The sequence below is a fragment of the Lacerta agilis genome, chromosome 6 (genome assembly GCF_009819535.1).
Source record: "Lacerta agilis isolate rLacAgi1 chromosome 6, rLacAgi1.pri, whole genome shotgun sequence".
NCBI classification, from domain to species: Eukaryota; Metazoa; Chordata; class Lepidosauria; order Squamata; family Lacertidae; genus Lacerta; species Lacerta agilis.
The window spans coordinates 5,403,461-5,422,978 of record NC_046317.1 but is presented as its reverse complement, the minus strand read 5'-3'; the positions used below and the strand labels follow the sequence as shown (position 1 = coordinate 5,422,978).

Below are 19,518 nucleotides of genomic sequence, written 5' to 3'. Positions count from 1 at the left end.
GGTTTCTAGCATGAAGTTCATGCAATTGTTTACCTGCCTAAATAGATATTTAGAATAAAACATTAAGATAATTACTATGAATCAAAATTAATACTTAAGTATTTTATTTTATTCTGAAAATATTGTAAAACAAAATGTTGCTCTAAAATGTTAACTGGCATGTGACTCTTTCTTATAGCACTAATGAAAAGTCCAGCTCTCTCCCTTCCAACATGTTTCTCCATGTATGCAACATTCACAAAAAGAATTAACATTATCTTCTATTTTATTGATTTACTGATTACTACTGCAGTGAAGAACTGTTTCTTATTAAATAAACTTAAAGAATTGAAGGTGACATTCTGGTCTGCATTCTTCAGGACTATAAATGCTTCATTTTACTGTTAAATTCACACAGCCTGTTTCTTTCATTTCTAGAAACACAAAAGTGAGTTTACTAGCCTGACAATCTCTAGTCATAACTAAGCTTAATACTGCAACAACTCGACAGGCATCTTTAGGCTGCACAGCAAAATATTTTGCAATTGCCTAAACTTTTCTTATTGTTTCTCCATCTGCTGCCCTCCCTTAAACTAGCAGACAATCTCTCCTTGTTCATACTGTGGTTCTCCCTCTCCCTCTCCCTCTCCTTCCCCCCTGCCAGTTTTCTCCTTTTTCCAAAGGTTGTGGATAGGAAATCCTTCAGAGTCTTCCCCCGCCTCCTGTTCTTCAGTGACATCATATATGGGCTGACTGCTTTAAGTCTAGGCATGCGTTTGTTTAAGAAACACACCCAAGTGTGCTGTATATGGAAGCAAGGTCTCCTGTTGCTGGAGAGTGCATTTCAGCATGCAAAGGCAAGGCAAAGCAGCTTCAAAATATCTCCATCTTTCCTGGAGCAGAAGAAAATGATTTTGATATGTGGTTCTCTTATTAAACCAAATGGGGTGATACGTATTTGGATGTAATCTATGGCAAGAGAAAGCAGCGGTTCTCCCTAGAACTACGCAGATTACCAGACAATTGCTCTGGCACCAGGAGGAGAATCTACACAAAAAAGGGTCTGTGGATTTTTATGGTTCTTCAGAAGAAAAAGCCATTACAAGGTTGGTGTCTATACATTTTCTTTGTTGTCAATCGGCACGCAACTTTTCTGTAGTTATTTCGGATTGTAGATTACAGATGGATGAGTCTGCTGCTACATTTTATGTGCTGCCAAAATTCATACATACTAATGCAAACAGTTTAGTTTTTTCTTTTATTGAATGCAGTAATTTTTTAGGGTGCTCCATTACAAGTATAAGGTGTAATGTTCTTAACTGCGTTGTTTCATGTTTGTACAAGAGGGAAGGAAATCCATAGTATCTCCCCACCCACCAACATTCAGAAAAGGGGGCTGATGGTGATAATGAAAAACAATTGTACTGCTTGATCGGCACAACAAAAAGGATTTTCTTAGCATTCCTTACTAAAACATTGATAGTCCTCCTAAAAGAAAATGAAACTAATCAAGAAGTACCCCTGAAATAGTGACATAGGCTTCTCCCCAAATATATTACTAGGAGAATCTACAATTAAAGCCTTAACTTGCACTTTTCCTATTGATAAATCACTATTCTTGCTGTACACTCAAATGGACATTTTGACCAGGGGAAGGAATTTACTGCTTGAAGAACTAAAAAATTGCATGACCAGTCCTGAATGGGAAAAAGTAAACCCAGTGTTAAGTTGTTAGTGATCCAGCTACAAGTATTAATTTTGAAAATGTATAGCTGAAGATTACGCAAAAGCAGTAATCTGCACTGAACATCACAAAGAGCAACAGTTGACTATGAACTCTGGATTCACGGTAACAGTGATGTTCCATGTTACAGTGGGGTAGACTAAGAACACTATTTGCACATGAAAGTAACAGCCTGGTTCAATAGCTAGCTCTTAAAATGACTGCATTTTAGAATCTATCACGGTACATAAAACTATTACATGTAGTAGTAGACAGTAGCTCAAATTATTATCAAATGTTTATTCAGCAAAATGCAGCATAGTTCCTAAATTCATTAGGCCATCTAGTTGGGGAACAAGGTTGTCTCAGGGTCTAGGCTAGGGTCACCAATATTCACACAGTCACCACTGATTGTAATAAATGGACAACAGTTTATTTCCACATTTTGTATATGAAAAGCAATTCTGGAGCCTTAAGCAACTACTAATGACTCAAAGAATTAATATGAAGTCATTTCAGGAGTTTTTTATTAGCCGTACTTTAAAATGTGGGTTCCTGTGTTATTTAAACTCCATAACTTTTAAGTACTTGAATAGTGGTTTTAAAGGGGATTTAAAAGAATATATATTTTTAAATATGCCGATTAAGTCTGGAATATGCTAATACAGGAGCACACGTTTTTGCTGTTAGAAAAAAACGAGCTTTCAACATTAGTTTCCTTGAAACTACTGCTATTTAATTGTAGTAGGTGCTCATTTCAACTTTGACACTGGCTGTGATTCAGGGACTTTCCTCATTGTAATCTTTGAAAGATAAAGAAATCCAAGTACTGGCTATTTCATAGCTGACAATGGGAAACCTATGTTTATACTTGCGGTAACTCATTTGTTGGATAGCTGCCATCATGTGGAAAGAAGCCCAGTTCATTTCAGCAGAATAACCACCACAAAACAACAAAACAAATAATCAATGCAGGACATAGACTGGGTCTTCCCAAACATTTCCTCTTGAACATGAAACTGCACCTAGCTATGAACAGTTTTTCTAAACTCAACCTGATAGTGTAGGATTAAGAACAGCAGTTGCTGGAAAACGAACCCAAGTACAAAATGCATATGTCCACGGACTGCAGCCTATGAATTTTAGGCTCAATTTAGTTCCAGTACTCTGAAAGTGAGATGAACCATTTCTGCCCAAGAAGACTTAAAAGTCAACACTCTTAACCAAGCTTTGATGTCAACACACATGTGATTAACACAATTTAACATGGCACTATTGAGATTAGAATTCTGTACTTAAATGTCTGCAATTTACAGTTTATTTTGGACTACAATATTCTGGCAAGGATTGGGATGTTCAACATATTCAAAATGTTTGCCAGATTCAGTGGTGCATAAAGGTATGAGAAACTGAAATGGGTCTGTGTATAGCAGACTGAATAAGAGACATACATTGCAACTTAGGGTCCACACCTAAGATTTTTGTATGTTAATATGAAAACCACAATTCAAGTAACAAATGACTTTTTTGTACACATGTCAAAAGATGCTAAAATAACTTTCATGCTTACCATTCCCTTGCAACCCATTTATGAAAGGTACAGTTTCAACAAGACAGTACTGTGAAAATTAATCAATCTTGAGCAGATGCCTTTGTTCCACTATGTCAATTCAGCTAGGCTGGCTTTGCTTTAAAATTAAAACATTACTTGTTACTAATTAATGTATAGAAAGTTCAGTGAGAAAAAGCAAGTTTCCTCAATTACCTTTAAAGAAGTAGTTACGTTGCTTTAAGTAAAGCTTTGATCACAATACCCATCTAAACTCATCTAGAAAACTGAGAAAGTAATAAATCTAAATACACTTGCTTGCTTTGTTTTCATAATAACACAATGTGTTACTGAACAATTCACATTCGGTAGGTTAACTTCAGGACATAAAAGCTCAGTTGCCTTGGAAGGTGATGGAGGTTTTTAAGCAGAGGCTGGGTGCTGCAGCAGAGGTTTTGTTCTGTATTGGAGCAGAGAACCTTTGGAGGTCACACAATGATACATGCATTATACTCTAAATAAACTAAGCACATGGCAGAAAACAGGGTTACAGAATGGATTTCCTCACACTGACAAGGCACTTGAGAAAGGAAGCCACACAGCAGAACTGTGTCCATTATATAAGCCAGGGGTAGGCAACCTAAGGCCCGTGGGCCGGATGCGGCCCAATCGCCTTCTTAATCCGGCCCACATACGGTCTGGGAATCAGTGTGTTTTTACATGAGTCGAATGTGGCCTTTTATTTAAAATGCATCTCTGGGTTATTTGTGGGGCATAGGAATTCGTTCATTCCCCCCCCCCAAAAAAAAAAATAGTCCGGCCCACCACATGGTCTGAGGGACGGTGGACCAGCCCACGGCTAAAAAAGGTTGCTGACCCCTGATATAAGCACTAAGAGCAATTTTAATTCTTTGAGTGCTAGCTGATCCAAAATAACACCAGTCATACATATGGAGACATGGGGGAACCTCCAAGGTTTATAAAAGAATAAAAAATATTGAGGGGGAAATCCCACAGGACTCCCCCCTCCAACAAACATTCCAATGAAGACTTATCATCTTTTTTTGGCCACAGAATACAGTGGACGCTTGGGTTGTGAACGCGTTCCGTGCAGGAGGCGCGTTCGCAACCCGTGCAACTGCGTTTGTGCACGCGCATGACACAACTTGGCGCTTCTGTGCATGCGATGAAACCCGGAAGTAACCCGTTCCATTACTTCCGGGTTCGGTGCAGTGCGCAACCTGAAATCGCGCAACCTGAAGCGGCCATAACCCGAGGTATGACTGTACTGATTGACTGTTGGGAGGGAGACAAAAAATCTGTCAGGAGGGGAAATAGAACAGAGCATTCTGAACAGGAGCACTTCAACATTTTGCTGCAGGTTCCACTTATCTGAGAACAGAGAAGGGAAATAAGCATAAGGAAAATTTCATTGATTTTATGGGGGCAAAATGAGGGAGTTCTCTTATGATGGAATGTTTAGGGGTTCATAAGCAATTGCTTCCTTGAAGTCACCAATGTCTAAAGCCATGAAAAACATTAAGCACTGTCCCCATAGGTTCTTATTTGATGCATACATCAAAGTACTTTCATGTCTGAATACAGTAGGTATAATGTACATCCATGGGCAAATGGATCTGTCCAATAGCTGCTACTGTAAGAAGTGGTAGGTTGTAGCCAAAGCTGGTTTTTGCTTGACCCAGACTCTTAGTCTTGGGAAAGTCTAGAAATTATCTTCCAAGTACCCAGGAGGGAACATCTTAACAAATATCTATGGTAGTTGTATCTCATAAATCCATTAAGTATTGAAGACAGCCTCAGCTGGAAGCAAACTGCAAACAAATATACCCACTCTTCTTATTCCATGAGTGCTAAGCTTACTCAGAAGTCCTTGGTGAAGGCTTTTGGAAAGTCTGAGTCAATAGGTTCAACTAGATATATCCTTGTTGATACACTCAAAGAACTCTAGCAATGCTTGCAGCAGCTATGCTGGTTCTGCTTTTGTCAGACTTCTTATTCTATTATATGCTTGGTCATTCTATCTTTAACAGTGCTTTCCACTTTTCCCAGAATAGATGTTAAGTTAACCAGCCTGTAATTACCAGGAAACTCCATGGATCCCTTTTTTAAAAACTGGTGTTACACTGGCCACTTTGCAAACCTCAGGTATGGAGGCTGGTCTGAAGTACAATTTATATGTTTTTACTGGAAGACCAGCAATTCTACATTTTAAGTTGTTTAAGGACTCTCAGGTGGATGTCATCTGGACCCAGTGATTTTGTCATTTTTAAAATGTGTAATAAGGACTAGAACTTTGTCTCTTGTCAGCACTATCTGACTCAGTTCCTCAGGCTCTCTTCCTGTGATAATTAGTTCCAGCACAGGGATCTGTTGTTCGCAATGTGCAACTCAAATTCATTTTTTAGCATCCATTATGGTCCGCTTATATTTCTTTGCCAAAGTTTGTGTTCATTTTTGTTCTTCTCATTTTGACAAGACTTCCATTTTTAAAGGAAACTGGTCTCTAATAGCTTCTGTTGACCCTGCTTGTTATCATGCTATCATCCTCTTGGCAAGGTGGTACATTCTTGATCCATGGTATACATTCTTGCTGAGCTACTATTGTGGCTGTAAATAACTCCCAATTATTCTACATTTCAACCCTCTTGCCTTTGCCTTTCGCCTTTCTCTTTGCCAATCTCATCAATTGAGGGAAGATTGTGGAAATTAAATTTGATAGCATTATAGCTATGGTTCCATGGTCAACTGTTCTTTTATATATATACAGGTGAAACTCGAAAAATTAGAATATCGTGGAAAAGTCCATTTATGTAAGCAATTGTTTTCATTAGCTACTGGAGGTTAATATATGAGATAGACTCATGACATGCAAAGCGAGATATGTCAAGCCTTTATTTGTTATAATTGTGATGATTATGGCGTACAGCTGATGAATACCCCAAAGTTGAAATTGTTAATTTGGGGTTCTCATCAGCTGTAAACCATAATAATCACAATTATAACAAATAAAGGCTTGACATAGCTCGCTTTGCATGTCATGAGTCTATCTCATATATCAGTTTCACCTTTTAAGTTGAATTACTGAAAGAAATGAACCTTTCCACGATATTCTAATTTTTCAAGTTTCACCTGTATGTGTGCATATATACTTTTCACATTACAATAAAAAACCCTAATCTAAACAAGAAATAGTAGAAAAGAAAAAGAATACAGAGTCCTCTCTCGTAGATATAGCCTAACTTCTATCCCATACAGAAAAGGCTGAACCCTCCCATCTCTCACCTGACAGCATTTGCCTCTTCCTCCAAGCCTCTCATCCTGGAAGTGGCTAGTCATGCTTTGTTGCAAACAGGTCCCCCCCCCCAAGTGATTAACCCACAAACAATTTTTTTATACTTTCCTGCCCATCTACACATACCTATGTTAGCCAGAACCACTTCAGTGCATTGACATCGCATGCTGCAAATATAAAGCAAAATGGTTGGAGGCAATTGTCTTCTTCTTTCCCACAGAAGTGCCTCAAGATCATGCTACTTGCCTGTTTGACCCTGAAGTAGGCCTACTAGATTATTTGATGCTGAAGCAGCTCCAATGCAACACTGCCAAATAGTGATGCAAATGGTCTTAGAGTTAGTGCTTTGAACAATGGGGGAAATCTACAGAACCACCATATAGCAACCATTAGACTGAAGGAGAGGCTGCTGAATCCAGGAAGGAATTACTGCAAGGTCTCCTTCAGATTCACCTTTGGAGAATCCTAGAAGTATTGTGCCTATTGCTAGTATTATCTCTAAATAGTTGTCAATCTATTAGAATCCTCCTGCATTTTAAAGCCATTCCAAGTCATGTTTTATAGCATTACTATTGCCCAGTAGCTCATATTTTCGTTGACTGATCTATTTGTGGTGTAAATATATAACATGTTTTCCTTCCTCCCGTTTATTATTATTATTTTTAACTGGGAATAAGCCAGTACAGTATGACTAAGTTTGGAGGGGATAACATCCTACAGAAATCTTAGCAAATACCCTACAGAAATCTTAGTTCTCTATACTTGGTGACTGGTGGATTTGATAGTATTTTTAATAAAAGGACCTTAACAATATTTTTAAAATTTTGTTTTTTCCATTTAGCTTACTTGAAAATGAAGGCATTCTCATGGACTTTGAGTTTGCTGTTGCTTCTGTTACTACCAAATGGACACTACACAAAACAGCTGAAACTCAAAAACACTCTCAGACGAAACCCACGTTCTACAGAAGGGGGAGAAGAAGGGAAAAAGTGTGGCTATACATTTATTGTCCCTGAACAAAAAATAACCGGACCAATTTGTGTCAACACCAAAGGACCAGGGCCAGAGAACAAAAAAGATGAAATTACTAGAATGGACATTGAGAATCTGAAGGATGTATTATCCAAACAAAAGAGAGAGATTGATCTCTTGCAGCTTGTGGTGGATGTGGATGGGAATATAGTAAATGAAGTAAAACTGTTGAGAAAAGAGAGCCGCAACATGAATTCCAGGGTTACTCAGCTGTACATGCAACTTCTGCACGAGATAATCCGCAAACGGGACAATTCACTTGAGCTTTCCCAGCTGGAAAACAAAATCCTCAATGTCACAACTGAAATGCTGAAAATGACTACAAGGTACAGAGAACTGGAAGTTAAATATGCAACACTAACTGATCTTGTAAATAATCAGTCAGTCATCATCTCGCTGTTGGAAGAGCAATGTCTGCGGATATTCTCTCGCCAGGACACACATGGCTCTCCTCCTTTAGTTCAAGTGGTCCCTCACCACATTCCTAACAGTCAACAATACACCCCTGGGCTCCTGGGAAGTAATGAAATTCAAAGAGATCCAGGCTATCCTAGAGACAGAGATGTAAGGCCACCTCCTGATCCTGCTACTTCTCCTACAAAAAGCCCTTTCAGGATCCCACCGTTAACGTTAATCAATGAAGGTAAGACATTTACTGCTATTTCTAGAACTTTATCTTTGAACCTTTGGGGTGGGGGCTTCTCAGATAATCTGAAGACTTCTGGTTGGTGACTGTGAAGAAAACAGAAACCAAAGCCAAAAATCATTGCAGAATGCTCTTACACTCAAATGGCCAGTTTTCACCCAAAAGCCTTTGTCCCACAAACCTGCTTCTTTCAGCTAGGAATGTCCAACTGAAACCTTTTCAAAAGGGTGCTGACCAACTTACAGAACTGTATGAAGAGTGTTCTGACCTAAGAGACTGTAGTTTTGTCATGTTCTTTGTTAAAGAAAGTAGCATGGGCCATTTTCTCGCCCCCTTTACATACTTCATATTTTCTAGCAGCTTTTAGCAGTTACATCCCAGCAGCACACTGTAGGCAATGTAGGTCTCAGTCCAGTGTCTGAGACCATTGACTCACAGCAAAAGGTTTGTTTGTATAACATGTTTATGTATACAGGCAATGCCTCCAATGGCTCAAGTTTCTACCTTGGTAAAAATCTACAAAATATTGTTGAGTGTGTGTTATGTAATCAAGCTTCCAAGTTATTTTTTCTAAAAACAAAAGGCTAGATTTATTTCAATGGTGACAAATTATTTAGACAATTGTAAGCTATAGGACTAAAACTATCATCCATTTGTAGAGGCCTGACATTTCTGCAACTGAAATAGATTATGTGGACAACAAAGTTAAGAGAGAATTTGAAACAGAGTTCAATATTACTGTCCTCTAAAGGTAATCTAGCTGCTATAATGTTTTAAGGGGTAATGGAAGATTATGGTTCAATTTTTAATATATGTTGATACTGATATATATATAAACTATTTCTGGAAAGGGTAGAATAAGAGAATATTGTAGCTAACAATCTGCTTCATTCAGCACATTCTTGATAATTTACTAGCAACTGTGAAAAATAACCTGGGGATTATAAGAGCTCTAGAAAGTGTCCATGAATGATATGATTTATGATACATCTGGAAGAAATTTCATTTCTGCAACAGCCAGGGTTCTAAACTCTACATTTTAAAATCCCCCCCATTCTTCTATCTGTGAAATCATTTCTTCTTGCACATTATATTCTTCCACAGAGAAATGCCTAGCTTTTTCTTTTGTCACAGCTGGCCATTTTGACAAGCATTCAAAGAAAAACCACATACTGAATTGAAATATTGAATGAACAGCTGCTGATACAAAGAGGGATACAGTGCAAATGAAATACTAGATGTAAATAGTACTTAATTATTTGCATAATATGTAACACGTTGGGAACAGAGCTAATTATTAATCAAGGTATAAGGCTGCCCAATCATACAACAACAAAGCAACACTTTTGCCATGTGCCCCCATAGTGTTGGAAGACACTTGCCTTTTCACATTTTAACGTGGCAAACATTTTAGAATCTGACTGCCGCATAAAGTGTGAATTAGCTTTGAGTGTGAATAAATGAAATTAGGTACAAAAAGGCAGATCTTAAAAACGAATCTGTGCACAGTGTCTTGTAAACAAGGCCCACTAAATTCTACGTCACTTACTTGCAGAATAGTGTGGGCAGAAATGTAACCAAAGTAACACAACTACCTATTTCTCTGGGGTTGTTGGGAAAGAAAATCTAATAAACAATACCATTTTAGGTCTCCTAAAATGAAAAGAGAGGGCAGAAATGGAACTCAGTTAAGGAATACCAAACATTTACTATATATACTTCAGTTAATAATGAATATTGTTAGAAAAGTGTGCCAGCGGTGTATGTGTATATCGATTTGCCCATTAGCAAAACTTGTTAGCACTCAGTATTTCCTTCAGAAGGGCAACCTTTGAGGCCTAAGCTGGCAAGAAGAGCCTATTTCAACTGACATATGGCACTGCTGGTGGGGTTCAGCATTAGGATTAATTTCAGGTCTAAAACTATGCCTGGAACCTCACCATACTGAGACAAAATTTCTTAAGAGTTAAAGCTTAAGATAGATTTCTACTTCTATTTGGACACTGAAAAGTGGAATGGGGAAAACACAGGAACGAGACCTTTCCCATAAATTAATCAATAAAAAAATCCTTCAACAAGAGATGACTAACCTCAGAGTTTTACCCATATAGAAAAATTACAATGAGGTGGAAGAAATCTGTGCAGAGCTGTTCACCCCCATTGTTTTATGAAGTTCTTATTCTGAAATGCGAAAAACTGGCTGCAAAATAATCTGACATGGGCTAATAAGTCCTAAGAAGTGAAAAGAAGTCTGACTTCCTTGTTTCTTTGTTTTCATTGCTTGAATCTGTTAATATAATAGTCTATAATTGAAATAATATATAGAATTATATTCATAAGATCTAGAAACTTCTTTCAAATGAATTGAGAGCTTAACAGGCAGGAGGCAACATGCAAATATTTTAGACATTGCTTAGCTTTCCCCCTTCTCATATTTCCCAGTGGAAAGGCATGTGCAGCAGGAGAGGGGAAATTTGAGGCTGAAACCACTAGTGAAACAATCTTCTTGTGCATTCATTTGAGACATTCTCTTTCCCAGACTTTGAAAGATGGAAAATGTTCTACCTAAGCTGGGAAACACTGGGGGAAGGGGAGCTTGTCTATAGCTCAGTGGTCCCAGGGTGATTTCCAATAAAATTATAAAACTATAATAGAACATATCAAAATACACATAGGATAAAATCCAATGTAAAATGATTACAAATGAAGAGCAGTAAATCTGGTGACCCTAGCACCAGATTGAAATCAAACAACTCAAGTCCCTCATAGGCCTGAAAGAAGAGGTATGCGTTAACCAAACATCAGAAGCTCATTAATGTTGTCGCAGCACGATAGAGAAGGCCCTTCCCCATGTCATTGCATAGTGAGCCTTGTTCAACAGTGGGACATTAAACTGACTTTCCTTCTAATCACAGGCCCAGGCCCCTCAGTAAAGGAAAAGGAACAATAAGAGGTACAGTGGTACCTTGGTTTACGAACTTAATCCATTCTTGAAGTCTGTTCTTAAACCAAAGCATGCTTTCCCATAGCAGCGGGGGACTCAATTTACAAATAGAACACACTCAACATGTTCTGCTTCCAAGGCAAAATTCACAAACCAAAACACCTACTTCCGGGTTTGCAGCGTTCTTAATCCAAGTTGTTCATAAACTAAGCTGTTCTTAAACCAAGGTACCACTGTACCTGGGTCGGCCCGGGTCATTCTGACTTTACAAATCAAACCATACCACCTAATAATATATAGGTAGCCAATGCAGATCCAACCCTTGGATCATCCAGTCCAGTACAACAGCATCTGACATAGATTTATTGAGTACATACATTCTTTTATTCGACCGTCAGTCAGAAAAAAAATACATTTGTACAGAATTAAAAAAACCTCTGAAGGAACTTTGAAGAAAAAAAGGAAAATATAACCCTCAATGGAATGGAGCTAAACGGATAGCCTCATATCGATACAATCAATTAAAATCTTACGGCGCTTAGAAGCTAAAAAAAGAAATTTAGCCACCTGCGAGGCTGCACATCTGACATATATAGCATGCAGAGACAGAGACGGGTGTCATTTGTATATTGGTGACACCAAGCACCACCCCAATGACCACCTCCAATGGCTTCATAATTACCATTGGGGGCAGAACTGAACCTTGCAGAATCCCACAGCACAACTGCCAAGGGATTAAGCACGAACCTCCCAATATCATTCTCTGCAGCTTGTCTGGCAGGAAGCAGCAGAATCATTGCATCACTGTGCCTCCAACTCCCAACCCACTTCATGCCACGGGCAATGGTGTCAAAAGTCAAAAAGAAATCTAAGAAACTCAATAGGGTTGCACACACACCCCGTCTCCCTCCAATTAAAGGTCATCAACCAAAGTCATCACCTCTGGGCCTGAAGCCACACTGAAATAGTTCAAGAATTTGCATGCAGAAATTGCAGGTTCAACTCCTTGCAACACAAGCTGAAAAGGGAATCAAGTGCCAGGACTGAGAAAGACCGCTATTCTAGAACACGGAAACAATTACTAGTCAAAGTAGACACCAATTAACTTGATGGACTAGTCTGCCTTATCTCAGTACAAGTTAGCTTCCATGTGTTTAAACAATGATTTTTCACACTTGCAAGCCACTATTATGCTACAGCACCTTTTAGTATGCACTTCCTCTCTACCCTAGGCACGTGAAATAAATGATACCTTCTGATTAGGAAAATCTGTAATGGTTTAGAACAGTTTGCAAGTTTGGTCCTGCAACTGTTAAGTTTTAGGAAAATGAGCATTAAGAAAAATAAGCCGTAGTTACTGTTGTCAAAGAAGAAGAAGAAGAAGAAGAAGAAGAAGAAGAGGAGGAGGAGTTTGGATTTGATATCCCGCTTTTCACTACCCGAAGGAGTCTCCAAGCGGCTAACATTCTCCTTTCCCTTCCTCCCCCACAACAAACACTCTGTGAGGTGAGTGGGGCTGAGAGACTTCAGAGAAGTGTGACTAGCCCAAGGTCACCCAGCAGCTGCATGTGGAGGAGTGGAGACACGAACCCGGTTCCCCAGATTACGAGTCTACCGCTCTTAACCACTACACCACACTGGCTGTCAAAGTGACAGTATCTTATGCTGGATCATTTTTATGCATGTCAGCTTAAAAGCTTGAACGAAATATTTCACTTTCAATGTAAGTAAGCACCATTGCAGAACTCTGATGTATTTTTAAACTGTCAAATTGTTTTCAAAAGGTCCATTCAAAGATTGTCAAGAAGCAAAACAAGCTGGCTACTCCAGCAGCGGGATTTATATGATCAAGCCTGAAAACAGCCATGGACCTGTGCAATTATGGTGCGAGAACAGCCTTGATCCTGGGGGCTGGACAGTTATACAAAAAAGAACAGATGGTTCTGTGAACTTCTTCACAAACTGGGACAATTACAAGGTAATATTTTTTTAAAAGACTTAGGCAGCCAACAAGTTATGGTGCACTGTAATACAGAAATTATATGTTCCTTCCTCAGAATTATTTAAATTTAAAGCATGTGCACTTTGGAGGCATCTCTGTACCTGCTTCAGAATTCTTATGTCAAAGCTGTTAACAATGGCCCCCTCTACATGCAATGTTAAGCCACACCATGGCTTAGCGCAAATGAACAAGCATTTGGGCTCCCAAAGGAGAGACTGTGGCCACTTTGCTCTGCCCTGGTAGTTTTGCTGTTGCGCTGAGCAAAGTGTTGGTTTAGCTTAGCATGTCATCCAAACCCAGGAAGGCTTCAGCTCTCTCTAGACAAACTACAGCTTTAACTAAACTTTGTCCTATAATTTACAGCTCGTGGCTTGCTCAGAAGAGCTGGACTACAAGGTTTGGACACCAGGCTAAGCCAAACTATGTCTTAGCACAGTGCAATAGAAAAGTGACCAGGAAGGAGCAAAGAGTGGAATCCTCTATATGTGTACTCATAATTATGCCTCACTGAGTTCAGTGGGACGTGCTCTGAGATAACCATGTATAGCCATAATCTCACTTTATGTCCATCCCTCTCCCTTCCATTTTGTCCTGTCAATATTTAATATTATGTTAATTCCTTACTAAGCATTTTAATGTTATACAAATAGGATAGTCATCCAATTAAAAAACTCTTAGTCTGCAATCCTAGACATACCAAGAAGTTCCACTGAACAAACTCATTTCTAAATAAGTATGCATAGAATTGTGCTGTTAGTTAGCTGCCAGTCTTAGTTCATTAAAAAAATTAAATCTGTATATTAGCAAAAAGCAGAAATACTGAATCAAAACAACAGAGCTGTCAACCTTCCTTTTTTTGCATTGGGAAACGGCCATAGCTGTTAACTTTCCCTTTTTTTGCAATGGGAAACGGCGCTGGAATAAGGGAATTTCCCGCAAAAAAGGGAAAGTTGACAGCTATGCAAAACAAGTATTTTTAGACAACAAAGGAGGCATTTCACCTCTTAGTCTCTAAAAAGTAAGAAATGACTCTTCTAAGATGGAATTTGCAGTTTTTGAAAATGCATAGATTCAAATAAATTGTTTAAAAGCTGCTTCCTGATTAATTGGCGTACCATTTGATTAATAATAATGTATTAACCAAACTGCAGCCATATGAATAAGTAACAATCTTTACCACCACAAAAAATAACTGAAAGCAGATAAGCAGTCTGAAAATGAAGATGCAGTGGGGCAATCCTGAACCCACATGACACCCTGGCTGCTTATATCTTATATGGTTTCTTATAAGTATCTTAAATGGGTTCTGTTTTCATCCCTGCATAGGGAAGGAACCATTATGAGCTCAGCCTAGAATCATGTGTGGTGTTCAGGAATTGGATGTACTGAATAAGCATAGCCAAAATCTATGGAGGTGTGTAGAATTCTGTGGCAGGTCTGCTCTAATGGCAGAACAAAGACCACCCTCTTCTGAAAATGGCAGTCCATGTTGAGCCACCTCTCCCCATAGTATTTGGTACAACATAATGTATGTTGTGAGTTGAGCCACTCTCCATCAATTAGGGTTCAGTATTGATTGGAATTTTCTCCCAGTGTTTAAAGACACCAATTTCAGTTATGTGGTATATTAACTGTAAATAAATAACTTTCTAATTGAACTACAAGGCAATCTAATCAGAATCGTTTTGTTTTAACAGAAAGGATTTGGAAATGTCGCTGGAGAATACTGGCTGGGACTGGAAAATATTTACTTACTTTCCAATCAGGACAATTACAGACTTCTGATTGAGTTAGAAGACTGGAGTAATAAGAAAGTCTATGCAGAATACAGCAGTTTCCGACTGGAACCAGAAAATGAATTCTATCGATTGCGTCTAGGCACTTATCAAGGGAATGCTGGTGACTCCATGATATGGCACAATGGGAAACAATTTACAACACTGGACCGAGACAGAGATATGTACACAGGTAGGAAATTCAACAGTATATAACTCTACTGTTTCTTATTACAAGAAAGAATTGAGGAAATAATTCTAATCAAGTGAAGCAAAATTCAGAAGACAAACAAAACTATCCTCTAATGATTCAAACATGCACAACTGGCACGTTGCTTTTGGCAATGGTAAAACCATTTTAATTTCTCACAGCAAATGTTCAAACACAACTTTATATCCTGAGAACTACTATTTACCATGCCAGAATAAATATGGGGCAAGCAAGCCTTGCTCTGCCATCAGAAATTACCCATTCACACTATGTAAGGGCACATTCAAAGCTAAAAATACATAAAACTACATGCATTCAACATGTAGGGACTTGTCCAAATCTAGTGAAAGATTGGGGCTTAAAGAAGACTGCAAAGTACAGGTTCATAGTAACTTCTAAAGAATGAATAGTAACAAGACACAGAATATAAGGAAGGTACCGTATTATACTCAATGTATCCAAAACAAATTACACCAATAAATATGCAATGAAACCAAACAAAACAGTTAATCAGGGGGAAAAACAAATCAGACACTGGGTTTCGATAGGAAGATGAACTTCCCCAAGACTCAAACTAAAAAAAAAAAAGGGTAAAGGACCCGACAGTTAAGTCCAGTCACAGACGACTCTGGGGTTGTGGTGCTCATCTCACTTTACAGGTCAAGGGAGCCGGTGTTTGTCCGTAGACAGTTTTTCCTTGTCATATGGCCAGCATGACCAAACTGCTTCTGGCAAAACCAGAGCAGCACACGGAAACGCCATTTACCTTCCTGCTGGAGCGGTACCTGTTTTGGGTGTGTTTTCGAACTGCTAGGTTGGCAGCAGCTGGGACCAAGCAACGGGAACTCACCTCGTTGCAGGGATTTGAACCGCCAACCTTCTGATTGGTAAGCCCAAGAGGCTCAGTGGTTTAGACCACATCACCACCCGCGTCCCTTAAGATTCAAACTAGAGCTGACTAAAACCCAGAGGGACAAAACGAGTGAATGAAACCTAACCCCTCCATATCGTATCCTTTGAGCAGGAAAGCATGGTTAAGGCAGGATTCTATCTCCTTACTGAGTTTATTTCTCTTTCACTGCAAAAAAAAAAACACACCACAAAAAAGGGTACTAGACAGCAGTGCCTCCCATCCTGAGTGGGTTCATCTGCTACAACAGTGCTTAGCATGCTACCTAATGTGGTGGACTGGTAATTCCCCCCGACCCAATGTATCAGGGACTGGTACAATATTTGGCCCCTAAAGTGTCCCACCCAACATGGTGGAGTTGCCAGGGTAGCTAATGGCTCATGGACCACCACTTTGAGTAGCTACAGGATCAAAGAAACCTGTTGCAGGTGGCTTTGTGAAATTTCCACTGAAGCAAAGGGAATAAAGGTGGAAAGGTATCTCAAGACAAGAGTAGACCCTGTTGCAGAGTGAGATGTAATTCCTTCTAGAAGTACAACACATCCCCATACTCAAGATGCTTTGGGGCAAAAGCACAAATATTGTGACAGAGTTCTCAGTTCTGAAACTCTCATGAATAACTGTAAGTAGGAAAAGCTCTATGAACACTAGACTAGACATATTAGCAAGTACAAACAGATCCTTACTTACTCCCCACAAAGAAGGAGCACACACACCATGGAGCTCTATTACGGAAGCTTGTACACAGCTGGACCAATGAAGCAGTACTATTCTCTTAGAAACTGTTTGAAGTGAGAATACTGAGGTAGCAACACGTCTCCTAGGTCTTGAGAATGACTGCCAGAACAGTCAATTGTCTCTTGAAGGTGTTAGGACAATGACCTTGTTCTAGAAGATCAACATGCAAAAAGGCACAATTTCCTTAAAAGAGACCCTTACATTCCTGAACAAGACCCTTACATTTTATTTTCATGGTGAAGGCCCTTTCAAGCAACCTCATAGACCTGATTTTTGGGACATCTAGAAGTCTACAACTTCTTCAGAATGCCAAGACCTGAGGAAGGAGCACCACTCAACCACTATGTGGGCACAAAGAACCATTGTAGGTTTGGCTAACACAGGACCCTATATCAGCAAGTCCTGACCAGCTGTAAGCTGCAAAGTGAGAGCTATGGGTAGTGCCACCAGATCCTTAGACTTTGCAGCTAAGGAAACCACACAAAATATCTCTACTTTCTCTTGTCTTAGAGACTGAGAGGAGTAGGAGGGAAAGCGCGAAGTTGACCAATGAAGACAGAACCATTTCTTCACCAAAAGACATGGGACCATTTTTAAAATTATCTCTGACTCTGATTTCCAATGGGAGAAGAAGCTACCTGCTCAGCAATGCGATGCCACACTCTACTAAATTGGGAGGAGGGGTGGGGAAAACGTTGCAAGATCACAGCTATGAGAGAAACGTGCTTGCAAGCTTAAGCATCCTATTGGTTCAAAATACAGACTATTAAAGTAAGTTATTTCTGCTGTGAAATTTCACTTAATGTTTCATTTCTTCATACAGGAAACTGTGCCCATTTTCATAAAGGAGGTTGGTGGTACAATGCCTGTGCTCATTCTAACCTCAATGGAGTATGGTACAGAGGAGGACATTACAGAAGCAAGCACCAGGATGGAATTTTTTGGGCTGAGTACAGAGGCGGATCATACTCACTAAAAGCAGTTCAGATGATGATCAGACCCATTGATTGAGATGCTCAAAAACATTTTCAAAATATTCTCTTGAACTTCAAACTGATGTTACATTTTGAGTTGATTGCAAGCCCTACAAAGTATTATTTTAAACATTTCTTACTGTCAAAACAAAATCGAAAATTCTTTCTAGTAGCACCTTAGAGACCAACTGAGTTTGTTCCTGGTATGAGCTTTCGTGTGCATGCACACTTCTTCAGATACCAAACAAAATCGAAAATTCTTTCTAGTAGCACCTTAGAGACCAACTGAGTTTGTTCCTGGTATGAGCGTATCTGAAGAAGTGTGCATGCACACGAAAGCTCATACCAGGAACAAACTCAGTTGGTCTCTAAGGTGCTACTAGAAAGAATTTTCGATTTTGTTTTGACTATGGCAGACCAACACGGCTACCCACCTGTAACTATTTCTTACTGTGATATTGTATATGATAATTATGCAAGTTCTAATTGCTCACAAAGGAAGCAGGATTCTGCATTTAAAATAAATTTATGTTAATACAAGGTGTATGGGATTTAGTGGCAGTAATTAAACCTAACAATTTTGCAGGCTACAAGAAAACATCACGGATGCAGAATAGTTGAACTTTGAAACCGAAGTACAAGATGCCGTTGCTGTGTGAAGCATGCAACTCAATTCGTTTTCATAGATTTAAATCTATTTAAGTTTTATTTCAAAGATTACTTCCAGTGGAAATCTAATTTTGAGATGTGGGCACACAAGTCACAAAAGAGACAATGAACTAGAGAGCAACTCTGGTTTTGCAGGCGCATTTTGCATCAATAAAAGTATTCTTATTTTAAAACAGTAATGGTAACTCTCATTAAGTAAAGCTTTTACTGGACACGTGAACCTTGTTGCCCTTCGGATAGGAGGGCATCATGCCTAAACCTTAATCCTAAATATGAATAAAATAATAAAACAAGTATTTATATAGCCTTTTCCCTAAGTGTTCAATATCCTTCACATAGGTTCTGAGTAACCTATTAATGATACTGTGAGGCAGGCTAATATTATTATTAAGCATGTGTTGCAGATTGGGATTCAGTCCGAAAGATAAGGCCATGCACTGAGTTTAAGGCTAAACTGACTGAGGGACTTTCCAATTAATTTGTTCATGTTATTAACTGCATAGAGTTTACCAAACATGTTACTTGGGAATAACTTGCTGGTCCACCAGTACTTCTAACTGAGTAATGCATTTAGCATCTTGGCATAACCTCTGGAGCTGACTGGGAAGTGTGAGGGAGAAGGGGGAAGGGGAAGTTATTGTGTGTTTCTTGGTGTAACACTGGATCTCACCCATTGAAATCCATGGAGTAGCAACTGTTTCATTTGTCAGGTTTCTTAAAATTCTGACATTTACCCAATTTAAACACCCTACTCTGTTCAAGCTTTAAACGGTAACTGGACAGGCTACATACAGTGAGGACCTTCCTTCCTATAATCTCTTAATAAATGCTCTGTCTGCCATAAAATAATTAGATAGTACTGGATTTGGTACTTTAGGGTTGCCAAAATGACTGGGAAGTGGTTCTTATTCATTTAATTCCTTCATGTTAAGGAAACACTTGCAAACAGCTGCTTTCCCCCTCCACAACAGAGAGTAGACAAGAAGGCGCTGGGCTGGAGAGAGGTCTGCAGATCACAGCCTATTAATCTGAATTTTTGCAGCTTGAACAGTT

At 39.1% G+C, this 19,518-nt stretch overlaps 2 protein-coding genes across 4 annotated transcripts in view; one reads left to right on the top strand and one right to left on the bottom strand.

Annotated features, from left to right (window-relative positions):
* RALGPS2 (Ral GEF with PH domain and SH3 binding motif 2) overlaps positions 1-19,518 on the bottom strand; it is an 88,982-nt gene that overhangs the window by 27,961 nt on the left and 41,503 nt on the right. The gene's annotated exons all lie outside the window — the stretch shown is intronic.
* ANGPTL1 (angiopoietin like 1) lies at positions 699-18,340 on the top strand. Its single transcript, XM_033151285.1, has 6 exons — positions 699-1,085; positions 7,406-8,239; positions 12,971-13,164; positions 14,886-15,156; positions 17,646-17,927; positions 18,239-18,340. The coding sequence occupies exons 1-5, from the start codon at positions 1,055-1,057 to the stop codon at positions 17,831-17,833; spliced, it is 1,518 nt and encodes a 505-aa protein (XP_033007176.1). The 5' UTR covers positions 699-1,054; the 3' UTR covers positions 17,834-17,927; positions 18,239-18,340.